At 48.9% G+C, this 21948-nt stretch overlaps 2 protein-coding genes across 2 annotated transcripts in view; one reads left to right on the forward strand and one right to left on the reverse strand.

Moving 5' to 3' along the window:
* The window catches only part of ST7L (suppression of tumorigenicity 7 like), an 83977-nt gene extending 81518 nt beyond the window's left edge, over nucleotides 1-2459 (forward strand). The window contains exons 16-17 of the mRNA XM_036767202.1: nucleotides 1473-1684; nucleotides 2334-2459. The gene's annotated coding sequence lies outside the window, so the exon portion shown is untranslated. The remainder of the gene's footprint in view (nucleotides 1-1472; nucleotides 1685-2333) is intronic.
* WNT2B (Wnt family member 2B) lies at nucleotides 1430-14798 on the reverse strand. Its single transcript, XM_036767204.1, has 5 exons — nucleotides 14596-14798; nucleotides 8933-9153; nucleotides 6488-6765; nucleotides 4862-5126; nucleotides 1430-1659 (listed from the first exon to the last, which is right to left on the reverse strand). Exons 1-5 carry the CDS (start codon nucleotides 14796-14798, stop codon nucleotides 1430-1432), a joined length of 1197 nt encoding a protein of 398 aa, XP_036623099.1.
* Between the last annotated feature and the right edge of the window lie 7150 nt (nucleotides 14799-21948).

Consider the following 21948-nt stretch of genomic DNA (forward strand, 5'->3'; position numbering starts at 1 on the left):
CTGAAATGAGCCTCTCTCTAACCTGGAAACCCACAAGCCCTCGATACCTTTTGCCTGTCCTAGGGAAGAGAGTACACGAAATGCTAGGAGGGAGGATCTGGAGACTCTGAATTACAGGATCTGACCAAAAGCAGCAAGCTAGGTCCTGCTATGTAAGTGGATTGGGATGCTGTTGTTCATAGTCACAACATCAGATATGTTTCTCCATTGTTTGCTGCTGTGGATTAACTTAAGGGTGAGGAGAAGGAATCTCTATGGCTTTTAAGGTTTTTCTTGTTGACTCTTAAATCAGTGGCAAATAAGACTATACCAAAGTTACCATTTGTTGAGATGTCATAAAGGGCATTCCCATTCAGATAATCCTGATGGTCCCTTCCAACTAAGACTCTGTGAATGCGCCTCTCTCTTCCTAGCACCTATGACACTGAACAGCCTTATATTTAAGTAGGGCAGCAAGGAGGTAGGCCCAAAGGTAAGGGTACCTTCGTCACCTTCATTTAGGAATCTCTGCCTCTGACTCTGTCATGGATACTACCCAGGACAAGGTCAACTCTGGGGAAAGGGCACAATCTTCCTGCAAATAAAACACACCAGAAGAGTGTGGGTGAGACTGGAAGCCAGTGCCTGCTCACCCTGAAAAATGAATACCAAGGGCAGAATGAAGGCAGTATTGGTTGACTCAGTGGGGGGCCTTCTCTCTAGCTGGACCACTACCTAAGAACTCAGCAGTTAAACAAATGAGGCAGTAATGTCTGATACAAATTTATGAGATATATATAATATATATATATGGATGGGGAGGGTGTGGGTACATATATCTCTCTTTCGCCACACAACATACAAGCACACAGATGGACCTCCACCCTGCAGGTCTGACCCTTGTCCAGCAGGCCCAGTCTCCAGGGAATTGAAGGGACCTGGAGTCTAAGTTACTTCCAGGATGACAGATGGACTGTTCACGCCTCACCAGTGCCCAACCCCTACTCCAATCCTAAGCCAGGCAGGTGTTCATGGCAGCTTCCCCCTCCCCGACCCCCCAAAGGTGTTCTTTGTCCTGTATGGCCAAGAAGTGCCAGGAAGCCAGAGAAGGGAAAAAGAAAAGTGAATCTCTTCTGGGTTCTTCAGTGTAACTCGTCTCTCCACAGAGCCCCTTGCTCTCCTTCCATGCTGTCCCCTTCCACAGGGGCACGGGAGTTTCCGATGGGGAAAGCTGCTCAGTATCTTATCACACCTCCTCCTTTGGGCTGGAATACCCATCAGGACATCTCGGTCCCTTGGGGCCAAGGCAACACGGTACTGTCCAAGTTCTTCAGCAGAGGCTGTGGCAGCCCAAGGCTGGGGAGTTTGGGGTACAGGGTGTGCATGCAAGGTTCTTGTGCCGTTGAGTCTGAGGGTTTGGGATGGAGGGGCTGGTGAAGTGTGCCGGTGCTCAGGTCTGGTCCAGCCACTCTGCCTTCTTGGGGGCCTTGCAGGTGTGGACGTCCACAGTGTCCCGGCATTCCTTACAGCGCACCGCACAGCACCAGTGGAATTTGCACTCACACTGGGTGACACGTGTGACTCGGGTTGTGTCATAACCACGGCCACAGCACATAACTTCACATCCATCTGTCCCTCGAGACGTCTTGCTGCATACACGTCCTGCGGTGCCCAGGGACCCTGGGTGAGGAGAGAGAAGAAAAAGGTAAACTCTCACTCCATCCCTGTTCCCCACCTCTCACCTACCACAGCAAAGGGAGACAAAGTGAGAGGAGACCTCAGGAGTGAGCTCCTCTTGCACAGAACTGGCGCCTTTGCATCCCCAAGTCTTCACACAGACTAGATCATCTATGTTCAACTCCATTTTACAGATGAGGAAACTGAGTCCCACAGAGGCCGAGTGACTTTTGGCCATGTAAATAAGAGCTGGGATTCAAACCCGGGTCCCCATGTTGCCTCCTACTTAACATACTTTTCTCTTGCCAATACATGTCCAAATCTCATTTGAAATCCTACCAAACATCACCTCCTGTAGGAAGCCTTGCCTCCAGTTCAGGTCCTGCTGCATTCCTTCAGCACTTTGGTATTCGGTTTGCATTAAGATATTTTACAAAGACCACAAATGTGTGTCTTATGTGCTGTTGTCAGGTGCTAAGAATGGCAAGCGGATGACCATGGTGAAGCATAGGGAAAGGGATGCCTTTGGGCCCCCTCACCCTCACTGCAATGGGAAACTCGAGAGGGCAGCGACCATGTTTTCCCTTCTTTTCTCCCTACTCTGAGCACAGGAGAGGCTCAACTGGCCTTTGCCAGTCCTCATACGTATTCCATCTCCTTTGTCTGTGTTTTTGTAGAGGCTGTTCTCCATACCTGAGATACACCCACTTCTCACCTCAACCTCTTGGAATCCTTGGACTCCTTCAAGACTCAGCTTAAGGGCCACTTCCCAAAGGAAGTGTTCCTGAAACCCCCCAATTGCTTGTGCCCTTCCCCCTACTGGAAATTACTTTGCATATATTTATATTGCTTATCAGTGTATGTGTCCTAATAGAATAAACATATGATGGCAGGGATTGTTTCATTTTAGTCTCTCCAGTGCCTAGCACAGTGCCTGGGACACAATCGATGCTTAATGTATGTTTGTTGAATGAATGAATGAATATCTCTATCGTAGAATTTTAGAGTAGGAAATACCTGAGAGATGTCTAAAGTGACCTATATTTAGACTTAAGGAATACGAAGACTCATGAAGCTAAGTAATTTGCCCAAGGTTACACTGTTAGCCAGTCTGGAGACTCCCATACATGCTGTACCACCTTCCCTCTTTCCTCCTCATCAGGTTTGGGTTTTGCTAGTATATCTGATAGATCAAAAGGCCTCTGAATTATTCCTTCTCCCTCCACCCACACTTTCCTTCCCACACCAAAACATCACCACTGGGGAAACATCTGGTTCTGAGTTAACCCCACTTCCAGGTTTCACCCTGTTACATACGCCGTAACTGTCTGTCTACGACCTGCACCCCATGTAGCCCACATTTGCCTTCAATGCTAATTCAAAAACCCATTATCACTATTCCCCAGGAAACTGGGGATTGCCTTGGCACCAAACTAATGAAAATAACAATCTCCAACATGCCTTATACAGTGATTTTTTAGGTGTGATATTACAGCTTATTCACTAGACCCAGAAAAAGAACTTGAGAGCCCAAAACAGTCATCCTCCTGCCTCCAAACCAGAACCTAGCACTCAGCATGATGTTCTGCACACAGAAAGTGCTAGATGAAGAGAATCCAAAAACAGAAAGCTACACTGGGTAGGAAAGTCAGAAGAGCTTCCCCACCCCATTCTTCCCCAGGAACCCCCTTTCAGGCACCCTGCAAAGGACAAACACTACCCTCTCTGTCTCTCAGGCAAGGCTCCACCCTGCTTCTATGCCCAGTTTTGCTCCAAACCATTTCACTCTCCAAGAACGACAGCGACGGGTAAAAACAAACAGAGGCAGGCAGCTAGCGGACTTCTTTACCTTCACCTCACCTCTCTCTTACTCAAGCCAGAGCAGCTGTGCCTGCAGAAAAGACCCTCATGGCAGTAACCAAGAGAGGGAGAGTGGAGGTGATAAGAGGTGAGTCCTCCCAGATTTACAGCAACTGAAACTGAGTCAGGATCCTTCAGGCTTCTTGGGCTAAAAGGGATCTCAGGTCCTCCAGATCACAGTAGTACCTATCACTGCATGGAGAGACTGTTACTTCCTCTTTTCTTAAAAGAAAATTTAAAAATCTCTGGGGAAATAGACTCCATAAGCTCACAAGGTGACAGTTCCAGCAACATTCCAACAGTCTGAAAGTCCTACCTGCTAGCTGACTTACTCCCTAAGGCACTGAATCAAACCCAAATTCTGCTGCAGATGAATAACAGCTGTTCCCTGCCCACTTCCAACTTCCCAGAGGGTATTAGGGAGCTGAAATGCCTGGCTGGTCCTTGGATTCTTCCTTTCCCATTACTAAACCTTCAGTGTATTCTCATTGTACATTTTTGCTTTGTTTTTTAAATTCAACAGACAAAGCTCTTAGAGGACTGCTATTCCAGGCACTCTGTAGTATGACTCAAGCAGTACTGCCTTCAGACTTCAACTCTTGCTCTCCCTCATAGAAGTCTCCATTCCAGCCCAACTGTTGGCTGAATATGCCTAGTGCTTTCCTCCCCATCCACCCCTCCTGGAATGTCCTCTAACTATTCAAATCCTGCAAGGCCCAGTCTTAAATCTCACCTCTTTCATGACCTCGACCATTTGGCCCCAGATGATCTGGATTTCTATAGCACTTAAATTACATTTGAAGATATCATGGTATAATGGAAAGATACTAGTTCTGGATGCGTCCTCTTTGTGTGACTTTAGGCAAGTTACTTAACCTCCATGATTCCATTTGGGATACGACTCAAGAGTGAGCCTTTAGATCTGCCATCCTGTGGTAGGAAGGAGGGTAGGGGAACTGAATACCAAGCCAAGAAGGCTTTAGGCCATGACACCTTCCACTATTATTTATCCTTTCATGTCTTTATATCCGCTCTCCGTAGTTGGTTTCAGAAACATATGTTTTTTGCATCCCACATAGTAACTAGGATAGTACCTTGTGTACCATCATAGGTATTCAATACTTATTAGTAGGGGAGGTTGGTTCTCACCTATGGTGCCACTTTCTCTGATTATTCTTAGGTTTGGTAATAAGCTGATGCTTCCTTCAAACCCTTCTGGTATTCCTTATTGTAACCCCAAGTTACTGGGACAGCAGCAGACTGGCTTAGATCCCCATGTTCAGAGCTGGGAAATTGTTATTCTCTTTACCCATTCTCCCTCCACATCTGGCTCTATCTCACTCACCAGCAGCCTTGTCCAGAACACAGTAGTCTGGGGAGTTGTCAAAATAGACAAGGTCGGCCCGAGTGGCATGGCGATAGCCCTGACGGGCAGCAGTAAAGTTGGCACCATCCTGAGTGGCGGTCACCTGCACAGCCCCATCATAGCGCCTCCGCAGGTAGTCACCAGTCCGGCGGAAGTCAGAGAGTGCATGCCAGCAGGTGCGAAGGGTACAGGAGCCACTAACTCCATGGCACTTACATTCCAGCTTTAGGAATCGACGTACAGCCTGAGTGGGGAGGGAGGAGGAAAAGGCAAGGGGTCAGGGCTCCCTGTCCATCCTAGAGGATGGATAAACCAAGGGAGAGAGAGGGAGGGAGGGGAGAGACAGAGAGGGGGAGGAGGGAGAAAGAGAGAGAGAGAGAGAGAGAGAGAGAGAGAGAGAGAGAGAGAAAGAAAGAGAGAGAGAAGTGATGGACAGAAAGGGGGAGAGACAGAGAAGGAGGATGGATTAGGCGGAGGGACAGTAAAGAAAAGGCTGGAAGTATAAAGTGATAAACTGGGAAATAAGAGGTTTAGGAGTCATCTCCATCCTATTAATCAATAAGCATTTATTAAGAGCCTACTTGTATCAAGCCCTAGGCTGAGTGCAAAGTAAAAAGTGAAGCCATCTAGCTTGAAGGAGCATCCATTAGCTCCAAATCCTATATAGTCTTCAAAGCCCAGCTCAAATTTTACCTCTTCTAGGAAGGTTTTCCTAATTACTCTAACCAACAGACTTCCCTCTCCTCTAAACCTTTGGCATCTGTCTGCTGGCAAAGAAGGAAGAACACTGGATTTGGAATCAGAGGAACTGGGTTTGACTCAGCTCAGTTACCACCTTGTATGAGCTAAGTAAGTCACCTGACTCTTCTGAGACTCAGTTTTTGGTAAAATTAGGAGGCTAGGCTAGGTGAACTCCAGGTTTCCTTCCAGATCTTAATCTATGATCCAATGACCTATGCCAGACAAGTCAGAACTGTATTCTTTACTGTTGCATTGTCTGGAATCATTCCTTTAATTAATTCAAGTAATGTATGGTACTTTTTTAAAACTACATATGAAATTTATTTGTATTTTTTCCAATATTTCTAGCAGAATGTAAGCTTCTTGAAGGCAAGAATGGTTTTAGTTTGTCTTTGATTCCATAACACCGAGTTCAGTGCCTGGCATACAGTAGGCATTTAACAATGGTTGGGACTCACTTGAAAGTTCTTCATGGGAAAGGGGGAATCAACTTGGTTTATTTTCATTTGACATTCAGTCATCAAAAGAGATTTGCAGAGCTTCTGCTGTGTGTACAGCTCCATACTTGGAAATGGGGAAGATACTAAATTTATTACATAAGATAGAGTCCTTTCCCTCGTGGAGCTTACAGTCTCTGCTACTTCCTCTGTACCCACTACCACAAATTTATCTACACAGGGGTTACGTAAAAAACCAAACAAACATGTTGCTTGAATAGGAAGGGATTTTGTTTTCCTAAGAATTGTCTTAGGACATTTTTCCTCCCACTACTTTCAAATTTTACCCAAAGCCCTGGCAGCCACACTATCAGTATGACCCTCGATGAATAGTTGTACACACCCAGACGCACAGGTATAGACTGACCGTGCGGCCACAGCGATTGTTGTGCAAGTTCATGAGGGCCCGGGCATCCTTGAGCCTCTTCTCTTTAGCATCCACAAAGGCCTTGGCAAAGCGGACCCCATAGTGGATGTTGTCACTGCAGCCACCCCAGTCAAAGTCTCCACGCTGGTCTCGGTCCCGACCGCGTGTGTAAGGGTCACAGCTGCACACACTGAGCTCCCCCTGGCTGCAGGCCCGAGTGATGGCGTGGACCACACCTGCTGATGAGATGGCATACACGAAAGCCGCCTCCCGGCTGCCTAGAGTGGGGCAGGAAGGAGGGAGGTGAGAGAGAAGGCCCAAGACTTCATCCCATCCTCCCCCTTCCAGAAGTCCCCCTTGCTCACTATCCCTTCTCGACTTACCCAAGTACCAGACTACTCCTTACCACATCTTGTGACTTTTAGGCCACTCTCTAGATATGTCTGTCCATCCCTTCAATCTGGGCACTAACTCTTAGCCCTCAGCTGAGTCCAGTAACCTGAACAGTTAGAGAGTAGCTCTGGACTTGGTATCAGAAGACCTACGTTCAAATCCAGACTCTGCTCCTCATTAGCTTTGTAATTATGTAATTAACGAATATGTAACAATGACTTAACTTTTCTAGACTTGTTTCCTCATCAATAAAATGGGGGATAATAACTGTTCATCTGCCTCACAGGGTTATTGTGAAGACGCTTTGTACCCTTGAAAATACTACATCATAGGATCACAGAGGACCATTAGACATCAGCTAGGCCAATCTCCCCATTTTACAGATGAGACAACTGAGTCCCAGAGAAAGAAAGGAAGCGATTTGTCCAGGGTTCCATAACTAGTAAGCAGCAGAGCGGTGTAACGGAAAGAATCCTGGACCTGAGATCTCACTCCAGCTCTCCCATCTCCACTTGTCACCATATCACATTTGACTCTGAATTAGTACTGAATGAAGCCAACACCTCTCCTCCCTCCTCCTCCTTCCCTGCTAAGCCCTGGTCCAGCTGGCCTAAGAACCTGAGACTCCTTCTGATCCCTCTCTCGCTGGCCAGTTCTAACACCAAAACCCCGGACCACAGTCAGACATGGAAAAGAGGAAGACATCAGACGAGAGAGACATTGACTCACTCTGCCCTGATCAGCTTTACCTAACTGTTCTGAATCCTGAGGGCTGATCTCTCTCCTCTCCCCCTCCCGTTCCCTGTTGTTTCTCTCTCTCAGCTCTTCTCCTGGCTCATCGTCCTGTTTAGCCCAGCCTAGTTTTCCCTGCTGAGCAGGGGCCAGGACACTTCTCCAAATATTTATATATCCCCTTTCTGTTTACCCCTTGTTCTCATTACTGCCAGGGTTGGGTGGGGGCAGGATACCCCCTCCCTGGTCCCTAGCCCTGAAGTGGATAGAGGGACTGCAAAGGCCAATAGGGAAGCAGGAAACATTCCACAGCCCCTAAATATTCCTCTATCTAACATGACTCAGAGCTGGGGGAGACAGAGGTATAGCATGTGTCTAGGGAATAATACGTGGATCTTTCAACAGCCCCTGGCACATGAGGTTTAGAGGGTCTCATGTCCATGGGACTGTGGCCAAAGGAAGCCAAAACCATGGGCCCATTCTCAGCTGGATTCACAGTGTGATATCATCATCATCATCATTATAACCCCTAACATTTATAGAGAGTTTTAAGGTTTTCAAAGCAATCTATATGTGTCTGCATACACACATACATATATAACACAGAGATTGCCATTTGAGCCTCCTAACAATCCTGTGAGTTCATTTTCCCAATTTTACAAATGAGGAAACAAGTTGAGAAAGATTTAGTAATTTACCCAGGGTCCCAAAGCTAAGAATGTGCGAGAGGGGAATCAAGCTGGCTTTCCCAACTCCAAGTCCGGTGTTCTATCCCCCCTGCCAGAGGTGTCAAACTCTCTGCCAGCAAAACCCCTGATTGCTGCAGGAACCAGATTAAAGTGTAACTGGGAAATGTTTAACCAAACAAATAAAAATAAAACATAGCTCAGATAATGTTAATGTGTGGTTTTGTAAGAAAACCTCAAATGGAGTCACGAAGACTCAGACATGACTGAAATGGGTGAACACACACACATAAATCAGTATGCAGCTGTTTTGGGTTGGACATTACCCCACTACACCAAGCTGCTTCAGTTATGGAAAGTGTTGGACATGAAGTCCCAGGGTATGTTTGATTCCTAGTCCTGACCCTTATTACCTGCTGGGACCATGGGCGATTCACCTAACCTCTCTGTGTCTGTTTCCTTATAACATGAAGCTAATGGGTTTAATGACCTTTCAGTTTGCCCACTTATGAACCAGGGTGGGGCGAATAATCTTCCCTTCCACTTGCCACCCCAAGGCCACGGAGAGAAGGGAACGAGATGGGAGCAGAAGGATGGGGGGAGAAAGGAAAGGGTAAAAAGAAGGGCACCCTACTTCTGAGCATAACCCGGCCAAAGACGGTGTGGTCGCGGTCCAGAGTTGTGCAGTTCCAGCGGTGATGACGGAACTGGTGCTGGCACTCACGGATCCAATCCCGGGCCCCCTCACCCAGGGAGCGCATGATGTCAGGATATCGCTGGCACAACTGGCGCTGCCGGCTCACCAGCCCGGGGATGTTGTCACAGATCACCCGGGCCCCCAGTGCCCCGATATACCTGCAGGGAGTAGGGCACAGCATTGCTGGGAGTGCCCCAAACAGGGTCAGCTCAAGAGTCTCACTTTCAGCCTCAGCGATGAATGTGTGGGACTGGGGGTGAGGGGAGGGAAGTTAGTTCCCTAGCTCTTGAGGGTCCTGTCCCAACAATCACCTTGCCCCTATTTCCACCGGTGGTGGAGGTGGTGGTAACAATGATTAGCTAGCATTCATATACAGCTTTAAGATCTGCAAAGCACTTTACATATGTTATTTTGATGTGTTACTTTGATCCTCACAACAGCTTTGTGAGATCGGTGCTATCATTATCCCCATTTTGCAGGTAAGGAAACTGAGGCTGAGAGGTTAAGTGATTTGTCCCGGGTTACACAGCTAGGAAAGTGTCTGAAACAGAATCTGAACTCAGGTCTTCCTAACTCTAAGTCCAGCATTCTATCCACTGTACAGGGAGTATAGTATAGGGTGCAGAAACAAGGCAGACTTCTCCTTCAATGGAAACCACTCAGTTGAATTCTTGTCATAGACAATAAATGAGTGGTCTCATCTCTTCTCACCCAGGCCAAATGCTCACGTCTAACACACATGCTAAAGCCATGGGTACATCACAGATACCTACAGGTGGTTTATTTGATAAATGCTAATGACTTTGGAGAAAAATACTATGAAAATAAGAGACCAGAATGATACACCGGCACACAAAGGACCTGTGTTGGAAATAGGACTATGTGCCCGGGGCAAGTCGCTTCACATCCTAGCCTCTTTCTTCATCTGTGAACTGAAGAGGCGGCTTCCCCTCTAAATCTTTGGTTCTGTGGGCCTTCCCTGAACCCCACCTGAAGGTGGCCTCCCTCTCTCCCTATGTGTACCGGACTAGGGTAAAACACAAAAACAGAAATGAAGAACCCTGGGACTGGTGTTCGTGTGGAAGGGTGGCGAGTGGCAGCCCAGGTCAAGGTCCATAACATAACTACTGAGTGATGTTTCTGGTTCTGGATTGACCCACATGGCTGGGAATCCAATGTTTCCAAACTCCAAGCTGATGAAAAGAGACTCTCCCTTCCAACCCTACTCTTCCTTCCTTCCTTCCCTCCCTTGTCTTCAGACCAGCCAAATATTAACCTTACTACCCAGGATGGCCCTGAGTCCTTCTGCCCCACCTTCCCCTTCCCTTGCAATCATTCCCACCGTGGGATCTCCACTTCCTGAGCAGGCATACTCTTCCCCCTTACTGTGGTAAAGTGACTTTTAAAGTCCTTGTCCCCTCCTTCCCAGGCCAAACCAAAGGGCACTGTGCCCTGGGATTGCTGTACAGGCAGAGATTCAGCTTCAAAGGGACCAAGCAGTTCCCACACCCCAAATTCCAGTCTCAATTCTCATCAGCTCAGTGCTATACTGGCTATGACATGCCTGAGGCTTGGCTAAGCAGTGAAAGTGGCCAGGGAATAGGACAGAGGCACAGGAAGGTGACTTCAGCTAGGTAGAGATTTTCCCTCTGTGCCCAAGTATATTCAAGTCCACAGCCATTCCCAGGGGTACGGTCCCACTTCCTCCCACCGATAAACCCACCAATCCAAATCCTGCCCAGAAGTCTGGGATCTATGCTTACATTTTCTTCCCTTTCTCCAATTTGGCTCCATTCTCTTCTTGTTCCCCAAGCTCACCTACCTCAGAAAGCATTCCATAACTCTGAGGAGGTCCTTCTCTCCTCCTTTGTAAATGAATAAAAACCCAAAAGGGTTTTTTTTTTTGTTTTTGGTGCGTGTGTTTGCATCTTATCTCAGGGTCAAGAGCTCCATCCAGAGCAGGTGGGAGTCAGGCACTGTTGCAGACATCCCTGGCTGCCAGAGAAGCCGTGGCTGTGAATAAGACTGTGGTTTGGGAACAGCCCCAGAGTCTGGTGGGGAGCAAGGGGTGTTTATGACATCTCGGGTCCTGTGTATTCCCTTCCCTTCTTCCCCCTCCCCCACCCCAGTCCCAATCATTCCCACCATGGGATCTCCACCCCTGAGTTGGGATCACCACTGGCAAAACCAAATCAAACAAACACAGCCAAAGCCAGATGCCTTCTGGTGAGTGTGGCCAGCCAGGCTGATGGGACCCATCTGTCCCCCAGGGAGGGAAAGACAGAGAGGGCCGGCTGCTAACAAATCCCATGGAATCAGCATCCCTGGTTCTGTCCATCAGGGCAACAGCTTCCAGGAACAAACAAAATAAACTCCCTGGGCCTAGCCTGGGAGGGACTGCCTGACGCACAGACCCAGAGTTACACCCACCACTAAGATGCTTTGTCTGGAGAGGAGAAACATGAGTTGGAGCTAGTCCCTTTCCCAATACCACTTCATTCCCCTAGTTTAGGTCTGCAATATTGCTCTAGGGACTAGGATTTGGGGGCATCAAGCCTTGGAGAAATACTACAACCTTTCATCATGAGAACCTTGGTTGTAATGGGCCAAGTTATTTCAGGAAAGTTCTTTTTGCTGTCTAGCTGTGGTCCCTTTTGATACAGCCCATACTGGTGCTTCTTGTTCTATCTATCCTTAATGGGGTGAGAAACATTTGGTCCCATTCTCCCCGACACTTCCTGTCAAGAAGACAGCCATTCAGGACCTTGGAGTTCTCCCAGGCCCTACCACTGCCCCAGCCTTCAGGTTTTCTTCTAGACCTTGCTGTGATCCTCCCTGGATCGTGGCTGCTAACCATTTCTTCCCCCTGTCTTCTCTCTACCGCTATCTTCCTCATCTCTAGACTTCCAGATACTTTCTCCCTCCTGATCCTGCCTCCTCATTTCCATGGATTAGGACTCATGTTCCTCTCCTTTAAAATCCGATCTATGACATCTTTCAGGAAGTCTAGACAAATTCTATCTCATATCAAATACTCCCTTCCTGATCCTGTTTCTATCATTGAGAAATTCTATTCATATATAGTTGTTTCTTTGAAAATGAGACATCCTATGTCCCTGAAAACAGAGACCCGCTACCCTCTTTCTTCTTTCTCAGGATCTTTCCATGGCCCCTAGTACTAGACTTATGCACACAAGGTGTGTGTATGGGGTGTGTTCAGGACAAGTGTATGATTCCCACCCTCGCCCCTCCATCTTTATTTTTCTTTTGTTGTCTTTTCTTGATTTCTCCAGGGATCTAGGCTTTCTAAGGCTTCCCTGTGCTTTCCTCCTTTCTATCCCATTATCCTAGGAAAATTCATGATAACAGGCTGCACCTGCTGGCGGTTTATGTCCCCATCTCTACTTCCTGTCCTAAGAGTCATAAAGACAGAGAACTTTTCCCTTCCTTCTACCCTAGAAGAGAAGGTCTCTGGTGCTATAGAAAATGCTTATGAACTTCCCAGTGGGCAATCAGGTGTTTCCCCATGGGCTTACGGGGAAAGCTATCATTTTTGTCTTTTTAAAACAGAAAGTAGTTAAGGCCAGGACTCTTGAAAATTTTGAAAAACTGGCATTGAAAAAAGTGGCATGCCCACCTTGGCTCCTAAGGACACCGGTGCAGGCTCTGTAGTCAGGAGCAAAAGGTGGGCAGAAAGGATGGGAAGGCTGGAAAATCCAACTTTCCTCGATACTACTGCCCCTATCTCCAACCCCTGGCTCCTTTTTTTCCTTTTCACTGGGGCAGCTGTGCCCCTTCTGTATCTCTCCTTATACTTGAATGTGATTTTCCCCACCCAGCCTCCACCCAGGATTTTTCAGAGATTCCTTAATGTGAACCATGTGTAAGAGGAGGAAGAAGGAAGGGAAAGGGGTGAGAATAGCCATGAGTCTCTAAGATGTGTTCTCAATGGGGAGACCATCATGAACCCCAGCAAGGTCTCTATTTGGGAAAAAAACACCAGTACATCTAAGAACCATTTGAGTGATGACCCCTCCTTATTCAAACATCCAGGCTATGCCCTCCAGGATAATTTGCCATGCTGGCAGGGGCCAGACAAGGGTCCTCAGAAACAGACAGACTGGGCAGAAATGCCCTCTCCTTTTCTGGGGAAGTGTCTGTGTAGGGGAGATGTGAGGTGAGGGAGGCAGCCTTTACTGATGTGAGTCTGTAGACAGCCTAGGCCTTCTGAAGGTCCGTTTTGATTTCAACCCTGAACTTTCAAAAGCTTTGCTCCTTTCCCCCCATCCACCCCCTTCTCTATTTTCCCCTTTGTAAAGGAATGCTTCAAGCCAGATGTAAGATACCAATGCAATATGGTTCCCCCATCCAGAACCCCCTCCTTTCCCCAACATGCAGAGATAAAAAGATCCAAAAGAGAGATTTTTCTGAAACAGGAAAAAGGGGGGGTGGTTGGGGGGCTGAGCATCTTGAAATGATAGGAATCTCTAGCAGAACTCCATGGCCCCTCAGCCTGCTACTCCAACCCCCATCCCAACTCTTCCAGCCAAGACTCAGACAAGGGGGAAAGCCACAGGGGAGGGTATGGTAAGAAAAAGAGGGGTATTCTGGGAGGAAAGGGAAGTGGGTATGGAGTAGAGAGGTGCTATTCCTGTGTAGAGTGCTCTTTGGCTTCTGTTGCTATGTAAGTTTATTGGTGGTGGTGGGGAGATGAAGACAGAGGGCAGCTAGAGGGATCTTTGACTGGGGGCAAAGAACAGCTTTTTTTTTTTTTTCAGCGAGTAGCCAACGCAGCTCCATTGGAGGTGTGTGTGTGTGTTGGAGGGACAAGTATAGGGGGAAATGGGCGTCTAACTGCTTTTTAAAGGGTTGCCCCCTTTTTGGAATGAGAGGCTGGGACAGGGATGGGGGGAGACGGACATTGGCAAGGAGAGAGATAGGAATGGGGAGACAGAAGTGCTGGACGATAGCTTTCCCAGGGGTGAGACAGAGACCTCTGCCCCAGAGAAGTGGGGGGAGGGAATGGAAGGGGGAAGGAAATAAAAGGAGGGAAATGGATGGGCTACTTTCAACAACTATCCCTGCTGGGAGGATTGAGTCAAACACCCGGGTTATGCAAACCAAAATGATTTTTTTTAAACTTTAAGCATGTAGTTTTGATTCCATTTAATTTTTCCTCACCAAGTTGATCGAGAGCGGTTGCCTCACTTGGGAGGGTCTCTTTTATAAATTGGGGTGGATGATGGAGAAGGAGATGGTGAGTTACCCAGTTTTTCCCTTCTCCTACTGCCCCTGAGTGAAACTGGCAAGCCCAGCCTCCGTCTCTAGGCTGAAGAGAAAACCAAGAGTATATAGCTCTGCGCCAGGCAAAGCCCCATTAACTCCTCCCGCAGCCCTTGGGATACTCGAGAAACTGGGCCACCAGGAATCGGTTCCTCTCGTATTGTACCCCTGGAGAAAAAGCTTTGGGGCAAGGAAAGCCAAGTGCGGTCGGTTCCCAGGGGGCCGGCCAGAGCGTGAGGAGGGAGCAGCCTTTCCTTTTCACTCCTCTAGTGGTCCCCGCCCCACCTGGTCTCACACCCCTCTCCACCGACACTCACCACCAGGACGCATCTATGCGGGGCGGCAGCGTAAGCAACAGCAGCAACAGACAGGCGAGGCCAAGGCGGGCAGGGACTCCGGGGCCGTCGGGTGCCACTGCCCGGGCAGGGTATCTATGCGCCGGGGCCAAGGCGGGAACCGGGAGCCGGGCTCGCCTACGGAGGGACTGGGGGGCTTCCTCCGTTCTGCCCTGGCTCAGCATAGCTCCCCGAGGGCTCTCCCCCTGCGCGTCCCGGGGTGGGGCGGAGCGCAGGGCTGGGGGCGAGGGGACAGGACCCCGGCTGGGGTGACCCTCAAGCTGTCCCAACCTCCCCCCGGCAGGGGCCCATGGACCGCACCGACAGTGGGGCGCCCGGGTGGGCGCCAGTTATCCGGGGTTCAGTGGCCTAAGGCCGCGAAGGGCAATGGTCGCGACAGCTGTGCCCACCACGCTGAGGGCGGTGTCGGGGGTCAGCGGCGTGACTCGAGACTCCGAGGAGCTGCGTGCGGCGCCGAAGGCTGTCTTGGGGCGTGCTGTCCGGGACCGGGGCCGGAGGCAGGGATCTGGCCACCGCTCAAGGCGCGCTCTATCCAGGATGCGGTGTCCGGGGGTCGGCGGCGCAGCGCCGAGTGGGGCTGCGGGGCCGGGCGGTGCGGACAACCCCTCTGGCCGCGGGCTCTCATTGGACGGCGCCGGGCGGGGCTGCGGCCAGGGACACGCGCGGCCCTCAGGGCGGTCCCGCCTGGGGCCAGAGCAGAGGCGCGCTCCACCACCCCAGGTGTCGCCGCTGTCGTTGCCCCCGCCTCCCTCCTCCCAGTCCCCCTCGGCGCTGCGCCCCCCACCTGCTCGGGCGAGACGGGACGGGGCGGTGCAGCTCACTCCATGCGCCCCGAGCGCCTGGGCCCGGTGGACGCCACGTCCCCGGGTCCTAGCGCCCCTCTCTCCCAAGCCTGCTCTTACGGGGAGCAGCGCAGTGCTTGGAGGGGGTGGGGTTGGGGTTGGGGGTGAGGGTAGGAGCTGTGGGCTTTTCTCCCTGACCCCTAAGTCTCCGCGCAACAGGAGAGGAAAAGAGGAACGCACTCAGATTCCCAGCCTCTTTCTCCAAACTGACGGTGAAATGGGTAGAATCCAATCTGCCACAATGAGATACGGAAAATCGAGTGAAAAGCAGAATTTAGCACTGCCAACAGGGGCGCTGTTGCCGAGATGGCTATCAGCCTCGCTAATCCGAAGCATGTGTTCTCAAGGTCCCTCTCCTTTCCTTCAGAACCAAGGTCCACCCTCCCGCACCCGAACCCTCTGAGTGGCTCTGCTAGGCAGGGACTGCCTCACCTCTAAATCCTACTTCATCCTTTTCCTCTTCTTCCACCGATCCCTCTCCTCCAACACCCCGGCTATGCTAGGGCCACAGCTGTGTTCCTCTGTGACCAGAGCGCTAGGGAAGCGGGGGACCCTGGAAGAATCTCCTGAAACCGAGCTACTGGGAAGGGAGGATAGGGCCGGTGGTATCAAGAGTTGGAGTGACAATGACTAACGGGGGATGGAGTAGGGAACAGCGCTGTTTCTGGAAGAGTACAAGCTCTTTCCTCTTCCTCTGTCTTCAGGATTAGCAGCTCTCAGCTTCTCTTAGTTCTCCCTACCGTCTACATGCGTCCCTCACCCCCTCGGGCGGAGCTGCGCTGAGTGTGAATGAATCAGAAACAGCTGGGCGGCTTTGCCTACACTAGGGGCCGAGTAGGGGTCCTGGCGAAAGAGGGTCTTGGAGCTCGCTCCCCCACAGTGCACTGCAATTTTAAGTCACCGGACTGTGAGACCCTACCCACCTACACCTCCTTGAAGGCCTGGGACAGAAAGGAGAGATGGATTGGGGCGGGGTGGGGAAATCATTGCTCCACAACTGGACCTCCCAGCTCAGGGATTCGCCGAGAGGTCCCTGGCAGACAAACGCGCCCTCCTCCCCTCCTTTAAGTCTTCTTTGGCGCTGAGCTTCTAGAAGGCTTGGTTCCTGACTGGCTAGGAGACCGCGGACTGACCCTTCCCCCTTCCCGAGCCTCAGTTTCTCCCTTGTTCTCTGTGATGTACCTCTCTCCCATCCCCGCCCCCCTTCCTCGGTCGGCCGCAGCTCAGGGCTTCTGATTTATCTCCACTATAAATGTCCTGATGTAAACACTGCACCCCGGCCGATCCTCCCTTCCCCCAACTCCGCCGGCCTCTCACCCCAAAGAGGCTCCGCGGGTGTGGGGGGCCGTGGGGACAAGCACGGGTGTGAGCCGACAGGGAGCAGCTGGCCCAGACCTAGGCTGAAGCCGCCCCAGGCAGAGGCGGAGCGGGATGATTTGGGGAGGGGCTCATCCAAGAAGCCCACTGACCTTTTCCTCACCCCCCAAGGTGCTATGTTAGCACCCCACCCTTACTCAGCTCCAACATCTTGGATGTTGTTCGCAGAATACCCTAGTCTGCCCAGGAGATTGGGGGGGGGGGGCTGGGATGTGGGGAGGGGCGTAGCGGAGAGAGACGGAAAATCGGGAGGTGAAGTAGGGGCCCCCGAAGAGGGCACTGAACTCACCCCTAGCCCTCCAAGTTTAGAATTGGGACTAGGACAGTGGTTTTGGGGACAACCCTGATTGCCACTTCATCTCCACTTTAGCTTATGCTTTAGTTCCTCTGAGGCAGCTGGGGGATCATTTTGTTGGGGTCCTTGTCATTTTCCTCAAGAGTTCAGCCCTTTTCCCCATCTTTTCCTTCCTTTACCCTTCCCCCCTTGCAGCCCCTGGCGGGACACGCAGCATGCATCTCCAGTCTCCTGGCTGCCTTTCCCACACTCACCCCATGTGGTCAGAACTGGGTGTGACCCTGGAGCTATCCACTTCGTTTCTGCACTTGGGTGGGGGTGGGGGCTGCCGATGATCACATCAGTCCTAACCTTGGGCTGGCCTCATCCACACTGGCCAACAGTGCACTTGTGAAACCTATTTGGTTCTTGCTGTCTATACAGTCCGGTAACATCACTAGCTAAGAGGGACACACGTACCTGTAGAGCCAGACAGCGGAAGAGGTTTAACTCACTTTACAAAGATTTGCCTTGCCATTTCTATCGTGAGGGAATACTCACCCCCCTTCACCCCTTTCACTGACCCCGGTCCCCAGCTCCCCATCTGGGACCCCATCCTGGTGGAGCCAGGCTGGCTGAGGGAGCTGTACTCAGCCACTTAAAGAGAGCCCAAATACACGGCCAGAGAAGAGAGTTTCTGGGATTTGCCACTTCGGAGCTTCAACTCTGAAAATAAACTTTCCGCTTGAGCTCCTCACGCAAAGAGGGTCACTGCCAGCGATGTTGGCTCATCACTAGCCTGCTCCACACCCACCAGAAAAAAGGCGCAGCGCCAGTGGGGGTTTCTTCCGAACTGGGGAGTCAGCCCCTTAATCCCCTCCAATGGCAGATTTGGTTGTCATTCACCCGAACATACTCTCTACCTTTTTCTGTCTTTATGAGAGCAGCTAGGTGGCATAATAAAGCACCAGGAAGACCTGAGTTCAAATTGACTTCACACACTAGCGTGTAACCTTGGGCAAATCACTCTGTTTGCCTCAGTTTCCTCATCTGTAAAGTGGGGATAATAATAGCACCTATCTCTCAGGGTTGTCTTGAGGATCAAATGAGGTGATAATTGTAAAGCTCTGAACACAGTGCCTGAAACTTTGTAGGAAACAGATAAACGCTAACTATTCTTCTCCCACCCTTTCTTTGCTTTCCACCTCCAAGCCCTGTACAACGCCTCCTTATAAGAACTAGAAAGCTAAACACCAGCATACTGGAAACTACTCAGATTCAATTCAATTCCGCATTTATTGAGAGCCTACTATGTGCAAGGCTTTGTGTTAGTCCCTGGGACAGACGACCAAGACAGACAATGATGCTGACTCTCAACAAGCTTCTGGAGCCAGGAGGGAGGAAGATGATGTACACATACATATGTACATCGTAAGGGGGTGGGTGTTTGAGGCAAAGGAGAGATCCAGAGAATGTACTCAGGGAAAATGTGGTGAAGGAGAGGTTTCTTTCAGCTGGGGGCCATGAGGGAGCAGGTCAGGGAAGGTGTCTCAGTGGAAGTGGTACCAGAGCCCCTAATTCAAAGGAAGGGGATTCCTACAGACAGAGATGAGGAGAGAGGGCATTCCAGGGACACAAAAGATGCCAGTTCAGAGAACTGGACCCTTCAAAGAGTTGGGCAGTGCTGGCTATAAGGGACTTTGACTCTCCTAATACTTTCCCATTTTTCTTTTTGGTTTTTGCCTAGGGTCACTACCAAATACTATCTGGTCCTCCCTACATACCTGTTATGCTCTCAGAACTACATTATTGAATGGAAGGGGAAAAAAGGCCTCTTGATTTCATGATTTAATTAAGGAGGTGAGATACACATTCCACTATGCTGATTCTGACAAGGTTGTTCATTCATTCCAAAAGCATTTATTAAGCACCTACTATATGCTAAGCATTATGCTAAGTCACTCAATGAACATTTATTAAGTGCATATTTTGTGCCAGACACTTTGTTAAAAGCACAGAAATACAGAGACACCGTGAGAGTCAAACGAGGTCATAGATGGAAAGTGCTGTGGAAATTCAAGGAATCCTTATTATTAGACCCTAGAAGTAGTGAGACAGTTAGAGAACCACACCAGATAGTACCTTAACCAAGTGCCAGATTATGTGGTACAGACTTGGACTGACATAGGGAAAGGGAATCCCAGACTCCCATTTCAAGGTTCTGTTCAGGTCTTTATTATTTTGTCTTTAGATTGGACAGCCCCCAATCTAGGCCAGGCAAAGCAATACCTCCTATTCAGGAAGATGGTTCCGTAATCCATTGCTCTCATCCCTCAGGAAACACTATGGTTTGCAGGCCAATGGTGTAGTAGAAAGAACTGAGTGTGAATCTCCACTCTGACACCCTGTGTCACCTTGAGTAAATGACTTCATTCTAAACCTTCCTTTTTTCTTCTGGAAACAGGGATAGTTTCTACTTCACCAGCTGAAACTGAGGAAGGGGCTTTGAAAACCTTAAAGTCCCATGTTAACGTAAGATATTATCATTCCTAAAGTCTAACCTCAGTCATTTCAGCTTAAGATTCATTTTTTTTTCTTGCTCCGACCTCAGTTGTGTGGTGTGTCTGGAAGCTTCAGGATTTTTGCTGGAGCTAGTGTGGGGATGGAGGGCCCCCCCCCCAGCTTAGCAGCCCCTTACTTTGCTCTGGGATGACCTTACTTAAGGGGCCCCTCTCTCAGTTATGACCTTCCTCCCTCTCCCAGGGAGGAGGGGAGGAGGAGGTGGTATCCAAGAAATGGGAAAGGCCCAGTAGGGACTGGGGGGAGGATTGGATATGATTCAAGGAATTCCTGAGCCTGCTGCTCATACAGGTTCCTTGAGACTTTCCAGGGATTTCTTTGCAAACCAGAAAAGGTTTCAATAGAAACAACACCAACCCCACCCAGCCCCTTCCCTGTTTATTCAGTCTTCTGTCAGAGGCAGCAGAAGGGGCTTGGGAAGGACCTAGGTCAGTGGCTCCCAAACTTTTTGAGTATGAGAACCCCATCTCAAAATGTTTCTAAAAATCATATACTCCCCCCATGATAGAAGTTATACTATTATTATCATTGAGTGAGAAAATGTATAATGATGAAAATCTGCCATGAATTTAGTCTCAGTACTACAATGGGTCTGTGATTTTGTGAATCTGGGCATTCCTTCCAATGGTATATATTACTACCCATCCATACCTTTTTATCATTTGTGGCCCTCATCTATGCCCTTCTCTAAATCCACCATAGGGAGGTCCATCTAACGATTCTAGTTCTCTTGATACTGGATGCCCATGTGGGCATGCAGGCTGACCATTTATTATCTCTTATTCTCAAAATACTATTGGCCCACATCCTTTTCCAGTCACACATTTCTTGGATAATATGTTGTATTTTTAAAAATTTTCTCCTTTCTATTTTTAATGGTATTTTATTTTTTCCAATTGTATGTAAGACAATTTTTAGCATTCATTCTTTACAAGATTTTGAGTTCCAAACTTTTCTCTCTCCCTCCTTCCCCTCCTTTTTTTCTAAAATGGCAGGCAATTTGACATAGGTTATATACGTGCAATCATGTGAAATGTATTTCCATATTAGTCACAGTTTGAAAGAAGAAACAGACCAAATGGAAAAAGCAGTTAAAAAAAAAGTAAATGAAAATAATATGTTTTGATCTGCATTCAGAGACCATCAGCTCTTTATCTGGATATGGTAGCATTTTTTATGATGAATCCTTTGTAATTGTCTTGGATCATTGTGTTGCTGAGAAGAACTAAGTCACTCCTTGTTGATCATCTCACAATGTTGCTGTTACCGTGTACAATATTTTCCTGGTTCTGCTCATTTCACTTTGCATCAGTTCATACAAGTCTTTCCAGATTTTTCTGAAATCTGACTGCTCATCATTTCTTATTGCACAATAGTGTTACATTACATTTATATACTGCTCGGCTCCTTGGGGAGGGGTCTCTGGTCAGCAGGGACCCCGATCAGGAACAATGAAGAGACAGGGAGACTGAGATGGAGAAGTCTCATTTATTCAGGGAGGCAGCAAGGCTTTTATAGGAGTTTTAGCCAATGCTAGCTCGGCACCTGCAAGGAGGCTTGTTGCCAAATAAGTAAAAGGTTTAGCGGTGTGTGTGCCTTCGTGGATCCCCTGAGTGTGGTCTCATGCTCAGGTGTTGCTGAGAGTGTGGAGACCCGACCCAGCCTGTTTGGCCTTGATTGGGAATGGAGGCAGCTCTCTTTTCCCGCAGGACTGGCTGTGAGCCTTCAACAGCACTTAGCAATATACCATGACTTGTTCAGCCGTTCCCCAACTGATGGGCATTAGATAATGTTTTTATGCTACTTTTAATGCACAATTTCATGTAGATAATATGCTGCAATCTATTTGTGCCCACCATGTATCTCCCCGTTGCTCTTTGGATGATCCACAATTCTGCATCTTTGGAGATTGTAGTGTTTCGTGACTGGCAGTCTTATAGCATCACTTGAACAAGTATCACTCGATGCTTAAAAGATGGGCTTTTGTTTCTGTAATGCTTTTAAATGAATTTGTATTTTATTTGCAGTAGTCCAAAAGTGTGTTTTACTTTGAGATGTGTTGTCTACTTGATTAGAATGTGACTTCCTTGAGATAAGGGACTGTCTTTTCTATTTGTATCTCCAGAGCTTGGCAGAGGACTTTGCACAAAGTAAGCAGTTAAAGGCTTTTTCATTCTTTCTTTAATTCATTCACTCATTCCAAGGAGAGTCCAAACCTCAAGGTAATACTATGGGTTTGGG

The sequence above is a fragment of the Trichosurus vulpecula genome, chromosome 7, assembly GCF_011100635.1.
Source record: "Trichosurus vulpecula isolate mTriVul1 chromosome 7, mTriVul1.pri, whole genome shotgun sequence".
Taxonomy (NCBI): Eukaryota; Metazoa; Chordata; class Mammalia; order Diprotodontia; family Phalangeridae; genus Trichosurus; species Trichosurus vulpecula.